This window comes from Coregonus lavaretus, assembly GCF_964263955.1.
Source record: "Coregonus lavaretus genome assembly, chromosome: 8".
NCBI classification, from domain to species: Eukaryota; Metazoa; Chordata; class Actinopteri; order Salmoniformes; family Salmonidae; genus Coregonus; species Coregonus lavaretus.
In genome coordinates, this window is record NC_139995.1 from 35,724,588 (window position 1) to 35,745,242 (window position 20,655).

Genomic DNA, 20,655 nt, shown 5'->3' on the forward strand with positions numbered 1-20,655 from the left:
ACAACCGAAAACAGAAAATCGAGACAGCAGTGGGAAAACCGGTTCCAATGCACATAGGCTACAGTCACAGTGACCATAAAAAGTTTTCCCTTCAATGATTTAAGGACAAAAGTAGACTATTCAAAATGAATCAGCCCCGCGTTCTTGTCTTCTTCAAAAACTGTCCAAAATTATAAATCAGTCAAGCGTTATTTGCAGTCTCAACGGAGGAACTTAAATAAAGTGAGTTCTTGCGGTTTATAACAATGTATTCATAAGTTCCACGGCATTGTATTAAAAATCAGTTTGTCAGTTGGCTAGTTAGTCACGTCTGACAGAGGCTAGCTACAGCGAGCCAAATTGTTTTTCCTCTACACGCCACCTCTTTCCCTCTATCTGGCGTGGACTGTTGTCGATACCCAAGGGGTTTTAGTTCTCTCGAGTTCTAAACTCATTTTAAAAAGAGTAGGCCTATTATTTTTCTTCGTGAGAGTCCCACTCCCTCCTCTCTCTCCCTCTCCCTCCCCCTCCCCTCCAACGTTCAGCCAACAGCTGAAAACGCTTGACATCATAGCCAACATACCATCTGTTATTGCTGCCCAGTTGCATTCAAATTTGGGACTGGGAGGGCGAGATAGGGGCCTGAGGCTTGGATGGTACTGAGTTTGTCTTCTATAATAATAATGATGATAATAATAATAGAGAATAGATTATAGATAATAAATGTGTAATAACATAGTTAGGCCTACTGCACTTAGTGTGTGTGTGTGTGTGTGTGTAAGAGAGAGAGACAGACGAGTACCCTCCAGTGACTGTTTTGAATAGAGCCGTGTTCTCTGGCGATTTTCTAATTGGGTGATTTGAACACAACAATGTACAACCTGGTCTCAGAGCATTTCGTATTATTCTGTATGTAAATCCCAACATTCCATTTAGTATGTTACGTTTCATATGGTATGTATTAATTTTGCCCTGTACAGCACCCATTTCGTATATGTTTCGAATTACAATTCGTATTATATGTTACGAATTTGCAAAACGTACAATGTCACAAATTTGAAAAAAATACAATATGTTAAAGAATTTTCTAAATGTACAATATGTTATGAATTTGCAAAATGTATGATATGTTACGAATTCTAGCTAGGTGGCTAACGTTAGCTAGCTTGCTAATGTTCACTAGGCTAGGGGTTAGGGTTAAGTCTAGGAGTTAGGTTAAAGGGTTAAGGTTAGGGGAAGGGTTAGCTAAAAGGGTTACGGTTAGGGTTAGGTGAAGGGTTAGCTAAAAGGGTTAAGGTAAGGGTTAGGAGAAGGGTTAGCTAACATGCTAAGTAGTTGCAAAGTAGCCAAAAAGTAGGAAGTAGTTGAAAAGTTGCTAATCAGCAAAAATGCTGAAGTTGTCCGTGATGAGATTCAAACTCGCAACATTTTGGTTGCTGACGTTTGCATTCTACGCCCACCCAATTTTTGTTTTGCCTTAAGTAACCATCTGTCTTATGTAACCATAACAAATAACATCATACTAAATGGAGTGTCACGGATTTACGTACAGAATAATACGAAATGCTCCGCGACCAAGTTCCACCCCAAGCCTAAAAGACATTAGGAACAGGCAGGGGACCTACTTGCACGTGGGGGAATGGAGATAGATATTGGCAAAATACTCTTGAAAAACAACCTGGACTCCAACCCCACCTTCCAAAAACACTTTTCATATCAAACCTCAACTCAGTCACACCACTAAAACAAATCCTTACAACTTTTGCTTTTCAAATTGTCCTCTGATTGTATAGAATGATCATGCTTTTAGGCTAGCAGTGTTCAAGGATGCAATATAATTTTAACTGAATTGTCTTAGTAAGTACGTTACCCATTTTCCGAGTAGTATAACTAAACATCCTTAGAACATTTCATTTTCTTGTCATATAAAAAAATTGTCCTCAATACTACATCAAGCTCGAAGATAGCTTAGCTACACAATGAAGCTGAAGTACTGTATCATATTCTGTGGTCAGTATTTGATTGTAGTGTAGGTGTTGCCCTTCTCATCTCTGTTTTGGAATGTTTTTAAAGGTCTATGGCTGTATTTACTTCACTTGGGTTTGACTTGAAGCCATGTCACTTTGCATTCTTCTCTCTCAGCTCTGTACAGTCCTAGGGTTCCTGTGGATTTGTAACTATCTGCCATGACAGACAGGCAGCATTGCCAGACGTAGAGTCTATAGTGGGTTGACGACGTCAGAGCAGTGGGTTAGTGTTCTGTAGCCTATACACACGGCACACATATGGGTACACAAGAAGGAGGATTTAATGTGTTCATGTTTTCAAGGCACTCTGTTTGACTAGAGGTGCAAAGGCTTTGAACTGCCTATAAAACTACAGCTTTTCTGTACTGCAGCACAGGAAGGTGGGAGGTTCAGTCAATTTAAAGAGTATATGAGTCCACGAGGGAACAGAAGAGAAGTTATAGAAAGAGAATCAGAAAACACAGCTAGATATGCCTACTTCTTGAAAATATCCTTCACAAATGTCCTCTTTTATATCTCTACGCAGTCTTAAAGACACCTGTTGACACATCTTCTGATATTCCAACTTCAAATATGTTTGTTTATTCACACACCCCTTCCCGTAAAGCATAACACTTTAAAACAGTTAATTATACCATCTAGTATGATACCCTACAGGTTCTTTATATCCCTCATTGCAAAACAAACACCTGGAAATCATAACTCTTTGAGCTGTCAGTCAATAGTTAGCTGTCAGTCAATATTTAATATCTGGGTCACCATTCTTGCAACAGGACACACACTCGTTGTGTTTGTACAGGCCCAGACCACTCCTGTGCTTCTCCGTCTCCCATCCCAGCTCTGGGTCTGTGGGATAGGGGTCTGACCGGATGCTAGCGACAGGAAGTGACTAACATGCTCCAGATGTGGGGACCAGGTGGACCACCCCCGCCGCAGCTGGGAAAGGTGAGAGACCACAGGCCCTGATTGTAAACAGACTGGGATGCCTCTGAACCCACCCACTTTCTCCCGTCCTTACAGAAACAAGGTCTGAGGAAATAGAGATAGGTAAGTAGACGAAAAAAGAAAAAGTAGACGGGTAGAGTCAGGAAGAACACAGAAATTCAGCCTACAGTACAGCAGTTATTTTGCTCATTTGAGATAATAGTAGGGCGGATAATAATGTGGGGGGATATCAAATACAATTTATCAAATACAATTTTATTCGTCACATGATTCGCAAACATGCACAGACCAACAGTGAAATGCTTACTTACGGGCCCTTTCCAACAATAAAGAGAGAAAGAAAATAGAGAAATAGAAAAGTGAAACATAATAAAACAAGTAATAATAAATACACAATGAGTAACGATAACTTGGCTATACACAAAGTATTCAGACCCTTCCCTTTTTCCATATTGTTACGTTAGTCTTATTCTAAAATTGATTAAAAAAATGTTTTTCATCCATCTACACACAATACCCCATAATGACAAAGCGAAAACAGGTTTAGACATTTTTGCAAATGTATTAAAAATAAAACAGAAATACTTTATTTACATAAGTATTCAGACCCTTCGCTATGAGACTCAAAATTGAGCTCAGATGCATCCTATTTCCAATGATCATCCTTGAGATGTTTCTACAACTTGATTGGAGTCCAAGGCACACAGCTGTCTATAGAAGGTCCCACAGTTGACAGTGCAAGTCAGACCAAAAATCAAGCCATGAGGTCGAAGGAATTGTCCGTAGAGCTCCAAGACAGGATTGTGTCGAGGCACAGATCTGGGGAAGGGTACCAAAAAATATCTGCAGCATTGAAGGTCCCGAAGAACACAGTGGCCTCCATCATTCTTAAATGGAAGAAGTTTGGAACCACCAAAATCTTCCTAGAGCTGGCCGCCTGGCCAAACTGAGCAATTGAGGGAGAAGGGCCTTGGTCAGGGAGGTGACCAAGAACCCAATGGTCACGAACAGAGCTCCAGAGTTATGGAGATGTGGAGAACCTTCCAGAAGGAGAACCATCTCTGCAGCATTTCACCAATAAGGCCTTTATGGAAGAGTGGCCAGACGGAAGCCACTCTTCAGTAAAAGGCACAACAGCCCGCTTGGAGTTTGCCAAAAGGCACCTAAAGGACTCTCAGACCATGAGAAACAAGATTCTCTGGTCTGATGAAACCAAGATTGAACTCTTTATCCTGAATGCCAAGCGTCACATCTCGAGGAAACTTGCACCATCCCTACAGTGAAGCATGGTGGTGGCAGCATCATACGGTGAGGATGTTTTTCAGCAGCAGGGACTGGGAGACTAGTCAGGAAGTACAGATAGATCCTTGATGATGTGGTCCTCTGTAGCTCAGCTGGTAGAGCACGGCGCTTGTAACGCCAAGGTAGTGGGTTCGATCCCCGGGACCACCCATACACAAAAATGTATGCACGCATGACTGTAAGTCGCTTTGGATAAAAGCGTCTGCTAAATGGCATATTATTATTATTATTATTATTGATGAAAACTGCTCCAGAGCGCTCAGGACCTCAGACTGGGGCAAGGTTCACCTTCCAACAGGACAACGACCCAAAGCACACAGCCAAGACAACGCAGAAGTGGCTTTGGGACAAGACTCTGAATGTCCTTGAGTGGCCCAGCCAGAGCCCGGACTTGCACCCGATCGAAAATCTCTAGATAGACCTGAAAATAGCTGTGCAGCGTCGGTCCCCATCCATCCTGACAGAGCTTGAGAGGATCTGCAGAGAAGAATGGGATAAACTCTCCAAATACAGGTGTGCCAAGCTTGTAGCGTCATACCCAAGAAGACTTGAGGCTGTAATTTGCTGCCAAAGGTGCTTCAACAAAGTACTGAGTAAAGGGTCTGAATACTTATGTAAATGTGATGTCAGTTTTTATTTATACATTTGCAAACATTTCTAAAAACCTGTTTTTGCTTTGTTATTATGGGGTATTGTGTATAAAAATAAAACCCTCAATGTAATACATTTTTGAATAAGGCTGTAACGTAACAAAATGTGCACTGTATGTACATAACTAAGAATTAAGTGACAGCTAATAAAGAGTAGCAGCAGTGTATGTGATGAGACAAAAAAAGTTAGTGCAAAAAGGGTCAATGCAGATAGATAAATAGTTAACCAAATGGCTACACCGACTAACTATTTAGCAGTCTTATGGCTTGGGGGTAGAAGCTGTTCAGGGTCCTGTTGGTTCCAGACTTGGTGCATCGGTACCGCTTGCCACGTGGTAGCAGAGAGAACAGTCTATGACTTGGGATGCTGGAGTCTGACAATTTTTGTGGCCTTCCTGACACCGCCTGGTATAGAGGTCATGGATGGCAGGGAGCTCGGCCCCAGTGATGTACTGGGCTGTACGCACTACCCTCTGTAGCACCTTACGGTCGCCAAGCAATTTCCATACCAAGCGGTGATGCAGCCAGTCAAGATGCTCTCAATGGTGAAGCTGTAGAATCAGAGGGCCCATGCCAAATCTTTTCAGTTTCCTGAGGGAGAAGAGGCGTTGTCGTGCCCTCTTCACGACTGTGTTGGTGTGTGTGTGTGGACCATGATAGATCATTAGTGATGTGGACACCGAGAAACTTGAACCTCACGACCCGCTCCACTACAGACCTGTCGATGTGAATGGGGGCGTGCTCTGCCCTCTGTTTCCTGTAGTCCACAATCAGCTCCTTTGTCTTGCTGACGTTGAGGGAGAGGTTGATGTTCTGGCACCACACTGCCAGGTCGCTGACCTCCTCCCTGTAGGCTGTCTCATCATTGTCGGTGATCAGGCCTACCACCGTCGTGTCATCAGCAAACTTAATGGTGTTGGAGTCATGAACGGCCACACAGCCGGTGAACAGGAAGGGACTAAGCACACACCCGAGGGGCCCCCGTGTTGAGGATGTGTTGTTGCCTACCTTCACCACCTGGGGGCGGCCCATCAGGAAGTCCAGGATCCAGTTGCAGAGGTAGGTGTTCAGTCCCAAGGTCCTTAGCTTAGTAATGAGCTTGGAGGGCACTATGGTGTTGAACGCTGAGCTGTAGTCAATTAACAGCATTCTCACATAGGTGTACCTCTTGTCCAGGTGGGAAAGGGCAGTGTGGAGTGCAATAGAGATTGCATCATCTGTGGATCTGTTGGGGCGGTACGCGAATTGAAGTGGGTCCAGGGTCTCTGGGATGATGATGTTGATGTGAGCCATGACCAGACTTTCAAAGCATTTCATGGCTAAACATAGGTATTACAGACTGGGTCAGGGAGAGGTTGAAAATGTCAGTGAAGACACTTTCCAGCGCATGTTCTGAGAACGCGTCCTGGTAATCCGTCTGACCCTGCGGCCTTGTGAATGTTACTTACATCGGCTACAGAGAGCATGATCACACAGTCTTCCGGAACAGTTGGTAATCTCATGCAGGGTTCAGTGTTGCTTGCCTCGAAGCAAGCATTGAAGGCATTTCGCTCGTCTGGTAGGCTCGGGTCACTGGGCAGCTCGCGGCTGAGTTTCCATTTGTTACCAGTGATAGTTTGCAAGCCCTGCCACAGCCGACGAGTGTCAGAGCTGGTGTAGTAGGATTCGATTTTAGTCCTGTTTTGATGCTTTTCCTGTTTGATGGTTCTGCAGAGGGCGTAGCTGGATTTATTATAAGTGTCCGGATTAGTGTCCCGCTACTTGGAAGCGGCTGCTGTAGCCTTTAGCTCAGTGCGGATGTTACCCGTAATCCATGGTTTATGGTTGGGATATGTACGTACGGTCACTGTGGGGACGAAGTCATCGATGCACTTGTTAATGAAGCCAGTGACTGATGTGGTAAACTCCTCAATGCCATCGGATGAACTCCGGAACATATTCCAATCTGCGCTAGCGAAACAGTCCTGTAGCTTAGCATCCGCTCCATCGGACCACTTCCGTATTGAGCGAGTCACTGGTACTTCCTGTTTGAGTTTTTGCTTGTAAGGGGCAGGTAGCCTAGTGGTTAAGAGCGTTGGGCCAGTAACTGAAAGGATGCTGGTTTGAATCCCCAAGCTGACTAGGTGAAAAATCTGTTGATGTTCCCTTGAGCAAGGCACTTAACCCTAGTCGCTCTGGATAAGAGCGTCTGCTAAATGTAGAAAATGTATAAATGTATATAAATGAAATAGAAAGATAGTGTTATGGTCAGATTTGCCAAATGGAGGGCGTAGAGCTTTGTATGCATTTCAGTGTGTGGAGTAAAGGTGATCTAGAGTTTTCACGTCCAGTTGCACACGTGACATGCTGGTATAAATGAGGAAAAAACTAATAGTATGTTGTAAAGCTTAAGGATCTTGAAATGTTTAAGGATTAAGAAAAAGGCATGAATGCTTCTCTTGAATAGAGGTATACTTTTAACATTGGTTCTTTCATGTGCTTAAACATTTTCTGCTTGGCCCCTGAACAAATCCACCAGGAAATTGAGTTTGTGGTTGACAGATAATCTACTCTACAATGTCACGTGCCCCCTAGTGGTGAAAAGGGCACAGTGCTGGTGTGTGAAGTCAGCATGAGTGGATGAGTGTACTCCACAGATGCAAAACTTGTAATTACTTATTTATTTTATTAATCAACATGCGCAGGATTTACCCTGAACTGTATCCGCAACATATGAAACAACATTCTGAAAACAGCGGATATATTATTACCCCAACTGTGATAAAAGTTAACCAGTAGTCTGCTGATTACAATCTTGAGTTAATATAGTCTGCCTCCCAAATGGCACTCTCTACCCTATGGACCCTGATCCAAAGTAGTACAGTATAAAGGGAATAGGGTGCCATTTGGGACAAATCCATGGTAAGAAACACCTCGTTTTTTTATTCTAAAACCTGGGCATTGACAGTACAATCCCTGTATTGGCTGGACCTTTGAAATACCTACAGAACATTGAATACTGAAGAGAAAGACTGAAGAATATAATGACAAACCCATCAAATGCAATATGTTTCCAATAAACCTGGAGCCCTCGCTCTCTCTGGTCTTTGGATTTTCTCTGAGAAGACTTGTTTACCACCTCAGAAATATTTGTTAAGTGAAGGTCCAGGTTTCCCCATCCTCAGTCCCCACACAGCCCTGTAGAGGCATAGTGTAAGATGATGCTTCAATCCTATTGGGTCCAACTGGATGCCTCACATTGGTGGTGGACGAGGTGAGTTTCCCCCTTTCTACGTAAAACACTGAGCACCTAAGTGGAAAAGCTGTATATAAATGAAATAAATCCAACTGAAGACTTCTCCTCTAATCATCATCTTCCTCATCATCGTCAATCAGGACCCTCTGTCGTCTGCGCTTGGCAGGGACGGAGTGACTGTCTGAGTCTGTCGGAGTGACTGCCTCCCTGTCTGAGTCCGCGTCCCTGTCAGCCCCTAGGTCCATAGTGAAGGAGTCCTCTGTCAGGAGAGGAGACAGCAGTGTTAGCAAAACAGCTCCATGTTTAAATGTCATACTAATCATTTTGTAGCCTGGATGCCAGTCCGTTTCTTCTTTAACAAACGCCTGTCATTGCCTTTGTTTGGCAAGACAGACAATGACAAAGGAGTTGGCTAAACAGATTGGCACCCAGGCTATCATTTCTAGTTTGAGGGTAAAACTAACATGACTAGATTATGATTAGGTTAAAGCACAGTACCTCCATCCTCATCGCTGTCCAACAACAGCACTCTGCTTCTCTTGGTGGAAGTCTTCTTCTTCTCTGAAGATCTGTGATGGTAAAGGAGAGGAGAAAACAGTCAGAAAAGAACAGGCAGAGCTATGCTATTGCATAAGAGACACACCGTGTACAGAATGGAGAACTCACCTCTGAGGTGCAGTGTCTGAATCTATATCCTCAACAGGCGTGAAATCTGAAGAGAAAGAGACAGAAATGGCTTGTCAGATATAACTGGATGTTTGCGAATATACAGTAGTTAATCATGTTCCAATTTTTGGTAGCCATCCATTGGTAAAGAGTTTGATGGAAATATTACCTCCCCTAATAAAGTTACGGTTAACTAAACAACAACCTTGGATCAATTCTATGAGATCTCCACAATTCAGAGTTACAAGAGTTATCAACGGAGTATGAGATGATGGCTATTCACTAGTGCACTACTTTTGAACATGACCCATAGGGTTCTGGTCAAAAGTAGTGCACTATATAGTGAATAGGGTGCCATTTCAGACACATCCAATGTCTTTAATCTGCTGACCTGTGTGTTCTGCTGAGGCAGAGGGATGTTTCCTCTTGCGGCCAGCAGCAGGGCTCGGAGGGCCTGGGCTCTCTGCTCGTGGGAGGCTGCCTCCCACTGTGGCTGCTCCTGGATGGGGCTCCCTGGGGCTGGCCGCTCCGACCCCTCTCCCCCTGCCGCGGCCTCCTCACTGGGGCTCAGGGCCGACGCCGCTCCCCTTAGCTGGGACAGTTTAATCTTGGCTGGGATCCTCCAGAATGACTCCTAATCGATCATCAGACACACATTACATATACAGTAGTCTAAGTGCTGAAAAACACAGACATCACTTCAATGCCTTTCATAAATGCAACATTTTAAAAGTTGACTGCCTCATTTAAGCCGCATCTTGCCTTAAAGTTGGAATCCTTAATTGTGAAACTGCCACGTCCTTTTGTGATAATACAACAAAGTTACTGCAAACAACGCTGTTTTTTCTCTCCCTTCACTGAACAGCAAAATATGTACTGCAATTTATTTGGGCGCGTTGCGCGACGCTCCTCACCTCCACTTCGTCAACAAAACCAAAACCATAATGTTCATGGTGCCGACAGTGGCAGTTTCCCCTACTGCGGATTCCATCTTTAAGTAAGTAAATATGTTTTGGGGCTAAGTCCTGTCATTTAATGTGGGTAAGACAAAAAAATTAAATATACATATTTTTATTTTTATATAAGTAACGGAGTTGCCGCCTAAATCCCACCTGCTCATCAGCTGGTGCTCAGACCCCTATTTTCCGTAGTAACCTCTGGAAGCTCCTTTTCTCCATTGCGTCCACATTCTCCTCCGTCAGAGGGACAAGCCGTACGGGCTGAAACAAGCCTGATGACAAAAACGGAACATTAATTGCCACAATAAATCACAAATGTCCTCAACCACGCTTCAAAGATGCAGCAATTCACAATGATTTACATTTTAGTAATTTAGCAGACGCTCTTATCCAGAGCGACTTACAGTTAGTGAATGCATACATTTTCATACTGGCCCCCCGTGGGAAACAAACCCACAACCCTGGCGTTGCAAGCGCCATGCTCTACCAACTGAGCTACAGGGGACTACTGTAGTTTCCAGATGCTTCCGCAAGCTGAGTCAACTTCCTCTAACACACCATTTGCAAACGTCAGCAAAGTCATAAACTGTTTAGACACTACATATTTCCCCCCTTCGAGACTAATTATGTCTCGAAAACGAAAAGAATAGGATTATGACAAAAATGTATGGAGAGTAAACACATTTTTCTATGGAGTGTAAATACATTTCTATGAAATATGAACAAATCTTTATGGAGTGTGAGAGCGAAAAACCTGTCTGGCAGCTTTCTTTCCAAATATCCATCAATCAATCAAGACAGTAAAATTCTCTCACGGCCCCTCTGCCCCAAGCGACCACCTAAGTACTCCAGATCAATTCATAAATCTTTATCAATGCATTTTAAACTAAGATGCAATTGAATACACATGAAAGCCTCAGAAAACAAAATACAATCAAAAATGTCCACATTCAGGCTGGTCGACCCATCGGACCCTCCTGTGGATTCTCTCTGTCCCTGCCTAGACCCAATATCCCTAAGCATCCACGAAATAAACAAAAACATCTGAGGTCCCCACATGTACCCAACAACAGAAAATATCATTCTTAAAAAATTAATACAGAAAGAATATGACAAATTATGTATTACACATGCAAATATGTCTATATATCATTGCAGACACTGGAATGTAGTCCACTACACTGCATCTCCTCAGCAGTTTCGACTTTCAATGCAACGTCGATGATGGAATCTGAACATTTCCACACCTTCCTTGTTCCACTTCCTCCAGTCCATTCATATTGTCCATGTTTGAGTATTTGAATCCCCTCTACCACATTCCCCCATATGCTTCTGGAAGAAAAGAAAACACCAACCAGTATATTTTGCAAAACAACACATGCAAATTAAAACATCAATATCAACAATAATATAAAAATGATATATAAAATGAATCACATTCCATTTCCCCCCTTTGATTCATAAGAAAATACTAAATATCACAATAATATGTAAAGACGTGAAAAATGATCGGATATTCAAAATGGATATCTATCCATCAATACTCCATCCAGTCCCACTTGTTTATCTCCATCTAGATCAGTAACAGTTAACAACGGCATCTGAGTGTTGTCTCCAGGCATCACAACTCCAACCCATCTCAATATCATAGCCTTCGCAAAAGTCAATAACATAGTACAAAAGCAAAACATCACACACAGCGCTATAAGAGCGGCCACTAAAATCTGAACTATCACTGCTCCCACTGGGCCTAACTGATCTTGCAACCAAGCCTTTGCTGACCATCCAGCTCCTGCAGATCTACCAAACGCATCCCTTATATTCTTCAATGCATCTATAACACTAGTGATATTATCGGAACTATTAGGGATCAAAGTATAACAATCATCCCCCGTCAAGTTCATAGCCAAACATAAGCCACCTTGTTTTGCTAAAATATAGTCAAGAGCCATGTCATGTTTCAACAGCGTCAGTCTGTGACTTCTTTGAGTATTTGACAGAAGGTTAAACCCTCTTATCGTTTCATTTGCAAAACCCTGCAAAGTATAGGTAATATTATCAATGTGATCTGCCAAAAATGTTACACCATACCATGGAAAAAGTCTAAGTCCCCACTTCTCTCCTAGACTTATCCTCCAATGGTAGGATTCTAGACTAGAAAATTGCGCCATTTTCCTTTTCACCCTATTTCCAGACCTAGAATCAGATTTATCTGTATCCGGTGCTTCCCCTCTTTGAATGGTAAAAACCATATGGAAGCTTCAACGTCGACATGTAACAACATCCTTTCCATCCATATGGTAAGAATATATATGCTTTATCACCACAAACCCACCAAATATCTCTAAAATTACCAATAGTCACATTGCCAGGCAAAAGCTGATCTTTCACCATCAAAGTCCTGCTCTTCTTACTAAATGGAACATAAAAAGTTACATTATATTTCTCATTACTAACCTTACGTTCATGCTTACCCAAAGTCATCATATAATCATCACAATCTGATATTCCCATAAACATACCCGGTCCATCATATGTTTTATTTGAACAAAAACAGCTTTTAACCCTCACGGGTTTCACCTTCAATGCTTCAGGAATAGCTGTTAACTGATTTTCCTTCCGATCTAACAAATTCACATAGGGTAATTCATTTAACCAAGAACACTTAAACCTAGGCCTAAACAAATGCTTCGACAACGACATTATTATATCTGTTAATGATTGTTGCTGATACAACAGACATTATAAAGCATAAGATTGACACGTACTTGATAGAGGTTGAGCCACCGTCTCTAAGATTGAACCCCATGTGCCTGGTGCTGGAATTCTCAACAGACATGGACCCTCAAGATTCCTCACTGATCTTACAGAATGAGTTAACTGCTGGAACCATAGATTCCTACCTGCCCATCCATCTTTAATTTGCAAAACAGAAGAATCAAATCCATATGCCTTCCATTTAGTTTCTCTCTTCCCTAACGAGCGGTATTGATCAGATATATCTTCTGGTCTTCCATCAAAATTAAAAAACTCATCCTTTACCTCCAGGATAGTATTCTGCACTATTTCAGATGAATCTACATAATTCTCTACTACCATCTGCTCTCCTATTTCAAAACTATCCTTACTACCATTCACAGCACTCTCCATCCATATCATAAACTTCTGAGTCACTCTTACTACATCCTTTAGTTTCAGAAAAGTTGTTGTTGGTGTCTGTGTCACATTTCCGAAATGTGTTATTGCCGTCGTAACATTAATCTCTTTCAAAGTTACTGTTAAAATAGTTGCTTTAGTTGATGTATTAACACTCTTAATTATTTCCAGTAGGAAAGTGACAGATGTCCTCTGTGTATTATTTACTGTTGGAGTGGCTACTATAATATACTGCTCCTGAACTCCTTTGGTGACTGTGAAAACTTCAGCAGACTTTAAATCTTCCATCATAAGTGTCACCTTACAAATTACATAGCCTTGTAACCAATAATTCTTAACCGGAACAAATTTTAACGCTGGCTCTAAATAAGTACACATATATTCTCCCTGATCTTCCCATTTAACATTACGCAAAATAAGTGAGCAATCACTCATAACCCTCTTCCACTTCATATCGTTGTACAAAATATACTTCCGTTGACTAGATGAAACAGCTTCTACTTCTGGTCCTGATAACAACACTTCTTCTCCATAATTATCTCTCCACGTTGGAGGAATTTCACCACCCCCACTCCGTCTCTCACATCTACAAGGAAGATGAGCTGTACCACCCATCCTAACCCTAATGACAGTATTTTCTTCTAAAATTGGTGTTGGAGCGATTTTCTGAGGCTCCATTGTAATCAAATGTGATACATTTATAGCTTTAATATCTGTCAATGTTGAAAGAGTTGAATTGCTTCTCACTGTTGTTGTATTAGGCTGAAGTGTTGATGTCATTGTTGTTGATTCATCTATTTTCCCTACAGCTTGGAGCTCTTTACTTGTATTTGTATTTCCATCTATCACCACTAGTCTCACTACATTAACTCTCAGTCCCAACTCTAATCCCTCAGTTTCAAACTGTGGATTATAAAAAATACATTTATAATCACCTTGATCCTCCTGCTGGGAATTGTACACATAGAGACTGCAATCACCCTCAATCTTCAGTCTTCTCTTATCATTCAGCAACGCATACTTTCTCAAAGCAACTGCTCCTAACAGATCTAAACTCCTGCCATAGCTATCTTCCCACTGAACTCTACATTTCCCTTCACCACTGTTCTCCCTCGTGCACTGACATGGAAGCTGAGCTGACTTTCCTAGAGTTACTTCAACTCTAGTTTTCGTAACGTTTTGGTCTGACTTTTCTCCTAACTGGTCTAGGCCTACTTTGTCTAACCGAATCACCAGCTTCTCCTGTAACAGAGTTGCCCTTGGTGATCTCTGCTGCTTCACATTCCACTGAAATATTCCCTGTTGTTTCTGGGATTTATTGAAAATCAATGTCCCCAAATCTCCTTTCCTTTTCATCCATTGCAGAGTCATCTCTGGCATCATCAGAAGTGTAAACATTATCATCAACGTTGTCCACAACATGGACAATCTCTCCTTCTGGGTTTTTACTCTGGATATTGTCATGCATCCCTCCTTCTGCCTGTTCTCCCCTATCTTCATCCTGCTCTCTTGAGCCTTCAACATCCTGTCTCTGCGCGTGGCACCTCTTCTCCAGGCGCTTTAACACAATGTGACAAATGATACCACGTTGGAGACCCTTTAACCTGGACAGCTGTTCCAGTACTACGAACAACTTCAAATGGTCCTTCACGACGTTCGTTATACCACTTCCTTCTAAATACCTTCACGAACACCTTGTCCCCAGGTTGCACTGTACTCCTTTTTTGCTCATCAAGCTTCTCCTGCACCTCTTCTTTTCTTTGCCTGTCAGAAACATATGTGGACAACTTTTTATGAAAATTGGCCATATATGTAACGTACGCTCTCATTTAATCTTCCAAAAGAGCCAAGCTTGGACCCTTTCCGCTTGTTCGCAAACAAGGCGCAGGCATCCTTCTTCCTGTTACCAGTTCATGGGGTGTCATACGTAGATCACGCAACTCACTTGAGCGACACACCATTAATGCTAAAGGAAGCGCCACTATCCAGTTTAGACCCGTATGCTGACAAATTTTGACAATGTGATTTTTCAAGACACCGTTCATTTTTTTCACAAATCCCTTGACTTTGTGGGTGATAAACTGCTCCAAGACGTTGCTTAATTCCCAATTTTTGCAACATCAATTTCACTGATTTATCCACAAATTCCTTCCCATTATCTGAGGATATTCGATCGGGTAGTCCCCACCTGCTTATGACTTCTTTACACAAGAACTTGGCAACCGATTGAGCATATTTTAGCTTAGTTGGAAATCCTATGCACCTCTTGGTGTAGGAATGTAACCAAGAATAACAGTCACACCCCTGCGAACATTATTTTTCAGACAGATTGTGCACCTGCCTATGACATAGTCAACCTGTTCAAGCAAATATGGTGCCCAAAAACCATACTCCTTTGTGATCTTTCTCCTAACCTCCCCCCTTGCAACATTAGCTAACCCATGTGCTTCCTGAATCATCAGACCTAATAGGTCTAGAGGCGCTACTATCAACCCCTCATGGTTTCTCCAAAAACAACAAAGGATTGTTACTCTGAGGATTTTTTTAAAAACACCTGCTTTCGAAAGTCCTTCAATTTGTGGTTCAATCCCTTGGATTGCTTCATCTTTCAATGGATACTGATTCTTCCAAGGAGGTCTGGCTCCTGGTCGAAGTTCAACTTTCACCTCAATTGGGCTGATTTCACAAGTCCAATATCGGTACTGTGTTGAGACCACAAACATTCTGGAACTTGTTGCAACATCTCCTCTTTCATAGGGTCTGAATCCATCTTCACACTGCAAATAGATTAATGTGTCATCCGTACAGCTTATGGCTCTCCTTGTCCTTGAGCCAAAATCATTATTTTGAGAAATCGCTGATCTTCACTCCTCCAAATCCCCCAAATTCTCTTTCATCGGTACAAAAACAGCTTTCTCTGCTTCTGTCATAATTTCTCCTATTTGCTTCTGCTCATAGCCTTCAGAAACCAACAAGGTCACATGTGGCACACTCTTCTCAATCTCAAATTCTTTATCCAGATAATCGTCTGTGTTTATCTATCTGCTCCTTGTGGTCCTAAAATTATGCAACATGAGCTGAGTTGAACTTTCTTTGGTTGATGACTCAACCATTCCTCTGAGTTCGATTGGGCAGCATTCTTGAAATACTTGAGCGTACAATGAAATGGATATTCCGGAAGCCTCGCATCTGGCATATTTGCCACAATGAATTTCTCCCATATCTTAGCCTGCTTCAAAAAATCTTCACTGAGATTTCCAATCCAGAATACTGAAGAAGAATCCATCTCTGTCATCATCAACAATTGGTAAACCTTTTCCTTTGGCACTTCTACCAGACAGCCGTCTGGTGTACATGTTATTGTACAGTTCAACTTACACAATGCATCTCTTCCCAACAATGCAATAGGTGTATGTTCTGATACCAATATGGGCTCAATTGGTTCCGTAAGAGGAATCAGCTGTTTCACACCCTCAAATCCAACTGTCCTAATTAGTTGATTGGACATAGTGAGATGTGTAACATCTTCAGGCCGAACACAGATAAAAGCAGCTCCGCTATCCGCCATCACCTCCAATGGTCGGTTGTTTATTTTCACCTCAATTGTTGGATCTTTTTCCGGTCCTGATGCTACCAGCTGACACCCCCCTTTCGGATCTTCTGGGCACCCCTAGAATCCTTGCTCCAGGCCCCTATAAGGGTTCACCGGTCCTCCAGATGATCTTTGACTGGCCCCTGTATCTTCCTCTGAAATTCCCTCTGGAGCAATTTCAGAGCAAAGTCACCAACATGTCCACAATTACAGTGGGGGAAAAAAGTATTTAGTCAGCCACCAATTGTGCAAGTTCTCCCACTTAAAAAGATGAGAGGCCTGTAATTTTCATCATAGGTACACGTCAACTATGACAGACAAAATGAGGAAAAAGAATCCAGAAAATCACATTGTAGGATTTTTAATGAATTTATTTGCAAATTATGGTGGAAAATAAGTATTTGGTCAATAACAAAAGTTTCTCAATACTTTGTTATATACCCTTTGTTGGCAATGACACAAGTCAAACGTTTTCTGTAAGTCTTCACAAGGTTTTCACACACTGTTGCTGGTATTTTGGCCCATTCCTCCATGCAGATCTCCTCTAGAGCAGTGATGTTTTGGGGCTGTCGCTGGGCAACACGGACTTTCAACTCCCTCCAAAGATTTTCTATGGGGATGAGATCTGGAGACTGGCTAGGCCACTCCAGGACCTTGAAATGCTTCTTACGAAGCCACTCCTTCGTTGCCCGGGCGGTATGTTTGGGATCATTGTCATGCTGAAAGACCCAGCCACGTTTCATCTTCAATGCCCTTGCTGATGGAAGGAGGTTTTCACTCAAAATCTCACGATACATGGCCCCATTCATTCTTTCCTTTACACGGATCAGTCGTCCTGGTCCCTTTGCAGAAAAACAGCCCCAAAGCATGATGTTTCCACCCCCATGCTTCACAGTAGGTATGGTGTTCTTTGGATGCAACTCAGCATTCTTTGTCCTCCAAACACGACGAGTTGAGTTTTTACCAAAAAGTTCTATTTTGGTTTCATCTGACCATATGACATTCTCCCAATCCTCTTCTGGATCATCCAAATGCACTCTAGCAAACTTCAGACGGGCCTGGACATGTACTGGCTTAAGCAGGGGGACACGTCTGGCACTGCAGGATTTGAGTCCCTGGCGGCGTAGTGTGTTACTGATGGTAGGCTTTGTTACTTTGGTCCCAGCTCTCTGCAGGTCATTCACTAGGTCCCCCCGTGTGGTTCTGGGATTTTTGCTCACCGTTCTTGTGATCATTTTGACCCCACGGGGTGAGATCTTGCGTGGAGCCCCAGATCGAGGGAGATTATCAGTGGTCTTGTATGTCTTCCATTTCCTAATAATTGCTCCCACAGTTGATTTCTTCAAACCAAGCTGCGTACCTATTGCAGATTCAGTCTTCCCAGCCTGGTGCAGGTCTACAATTTTGTTTCTGGTGTCCTTTGACAGCTCTTTGGTCTTGGCCATAGTGGAGTTTGGAGTGTGACTGTTTGAGGTTGTGGACAGGTGTCTTTTATACTGATAACAAGTTCAAACAGGTGCCATTAATACAGGTAACGAGTGGAGGACAGAGGAGCCTCTTAAAGAAGAAGTTACAGGTCTGTGAGAGCCAGAAATCTTGCTTGTTTGTAATTGACCAAATACTTATTTTCCACCATAATTTGCAAATAAATTCATTAAAAATCCTACAATGTGATTTTCTGGAAATAAAATTCTCAATTTGTCTGTCATAGTTGACGTGTACCTATGATGAAAATTACAGGCCTCTCTCATCTTTTTAAGTGGGAGAACTTGCACAATTGGTGGCTGACTAAATACTTTTTTCCCCCACTGTATCTCTCATTTATACATTCAATAGATCTCAATCAAATAGTTTCATCGTTAAGCAACAGCCGATTTAACAAACAGAATACTTTATTCGTGTGTAAGTCTCCCCCTCCTTCTCTGTCTGCATGTCACAGCAGCTCAGTGTGTTACGCCCCTGAAAAAGGGGAGAAATAATCACGAAAGTGATGCAGTTATGTTTCCTCACTGAAAACTTTAGTATAATGCTTTTACAAAAATACCACATTTTACAGAACAACAGATCTACAGGAACCAGAGTTTTGTAGGGTACAAAGCTTATTCAAGTCACAACAGCATAAACTGTAATTCACTAAAACATATACAAATGTTTCAATATAACTGTCAAACACAAAGTAGCTTTAGCTCAGTAACCCATAACTACATTTATCAACCATGTCAACAAAGTATTCGAAACACATTATACAAATAACCCCAAATATATTATTAACAGCGCACATGCTCATTCACAATTAGCATAAAATGGCAGCTACTCTCAGTACGAAGCTATTCTTCGCTGCAACCAAGCAGGTTTCACTCACACACGCACCTAATAACTCTCTTCAACTTAACTCTAACTTACTCAAGATGTTACTAACACATACCTTAAACTCTCTTGACATGTTAGCAAGTTATTACATTCAAATTAACTCGTTTTATATCAATAACGTACCTGAAAAAGGGGAGAAATAATCACGAAAGTGATGCAGTTATGTTTCCTCACTGAAAACTTTAGTATAATGAGGAAAAAAGACCGCGATTTCCCCAGGAAGTTGGGTGGAGACCAGAGCAATCGATCTCAGGCTCATAGATTAAGAGCATTTAGTAGATCACAGATTAACACTTTTACCCTTAAATTAGGCACCACAAAATAAAGTAGTCAATATAACGTTTACACATTCCTCTTACAATATTTACCCTTTGTACACTTGACGGATTTTAACACAATTATGAATTTTATCAATCTCTATGAACTAGTACTGGATGCATGATCTTTTTAACCTTAGATATTTTAAGATCCTTACATACCATGAACTTACTAATACTTTTTAGTGTATAACAGGCTATGAATATGTCCTTTAACCTGTCACAAGTGCAGGCAGGGGAGTGGCATATTTGCTCTACGTAACTCTAAACTCATAAAATCCCACGCATGCGTAGTTCATTCACCAATGCGATTTCAGAGTGAGAAGAGCTCCCAAGCAGCTCTCTCCAAGCTAAACAACATAAAGTAGACAGACCAGCTGTCCCTCCATTATTTCCAACACAGACAAACAGTAACACTTAACAAAACTCCCAAACCAACACAGAACATAGAACACAAATCCTACTTCGTTTCTTTAACTGATGGAACAACTGATTTTCGAATTCTCCCCCTTGGTCATGGTGGATGCGGGAGGGGAACCCAAACTTCAGGGCAAAGTCATTGAAGATGAGATTTGCAGCAGTTTTTCCTGACTTTGATGTGGTGGCGTAGGCTTGAGTGAAACGTGTAAAATGATCAACAATCACGAGGATGTACTCATATCTCCCTTTGCATCTGTCGAGATGGAGGAAATCTATACATACCAGTTCAAATGGCTGTGTTGTCACAATGTTTGTCAGAGGGGCTCTTGTTTCATGGCCTGGCTTTTTCTGCTTGACACAGCTACAAGTTTTAGTCACATAGTGCTCGATGTCAGATTGCATATAAGGCCAGAAGAAGCGGTCACGTACTAGTGATACAGTGCGGTCAGTACCTTGGTGTCCCATGTTATTGTGCAACTCTTCCATCACTTTACCTTTGTACTGCTCTGGTAGAACTAACTGCTTGCGGGCTGTAGTGATTCTGTAAAGAATACCATCACTGTCGATTGTCAATTTGTCCCATTCTCTGAATAGGCATTTTGTCTTTGGACTGAATTCCTTTTGCTCTTTAATTGGCGGTTTGGAACCAGACAGCTTGAAATCGAGCACAGGACGGATGACCGGATCAGACTCTTGTGCCTCTCTTATCCCCTCTTTTGGGATCGAGCTGATTGTTGCTGTAGTTGTCTCACCTTCAGCTGATACTGACATATATGCAGCTGAAATTGACCAAGGCACAAAAGGCTCTTTCTGTACCTCTACTGCTTGTATCGTGGCGGCAATGGTGTCTGGTGGAAGCTCCTCAGAACATTCTCTCATCAGTGACTCTACATCCAGTGGCATCCTCGACAAAGCATCTGCATCACTGTTCTCTCTGCCTGGCCTGTACTTTATTGTAAAGTGGAAATCAGCCAATTCTGCAACCCACCTGGAAGTGGTTGCGTTCAGTTTGGCAGTAGACAGAATGTAGCTGAGCG

At 42.2% G+C, this 20,655-nt stretch overlaps 1 protein-coding gene across 1 annotated transcript in view; it reads right to left on the bottom strand.

The window, feature by feature from the left end:
* Positions 1-8,245: 8,245 nt before the first annotated feature.
* Positions 8,246-20,655, bottom strand: part of timeless (timeless circadian clock) — a gene marked incomplete at both ends in the record, with an annotated part of 38,430 nt that continues 26,020 nt past the window's right edge. Inside the window, 7 exon segments of the mRNA XM_084167643.1 lie at positions 8,246-8,397; positions 8,637-8,707; positions 8,805-8,850; positions 9,196-9,237; positions 9,240-9,438; positions 9,917-9,934; positions 9,938-10,035. Coding sequence (XP_084023769.1) covers positions 8,246-8,397; positions 8,637-8,707; positions 8,805-8,850; positions 9,196-9,237; positions 9,240-9,438; positions 9,917-9,934; positions 9,938-10,035 — 626 coding nt within the window.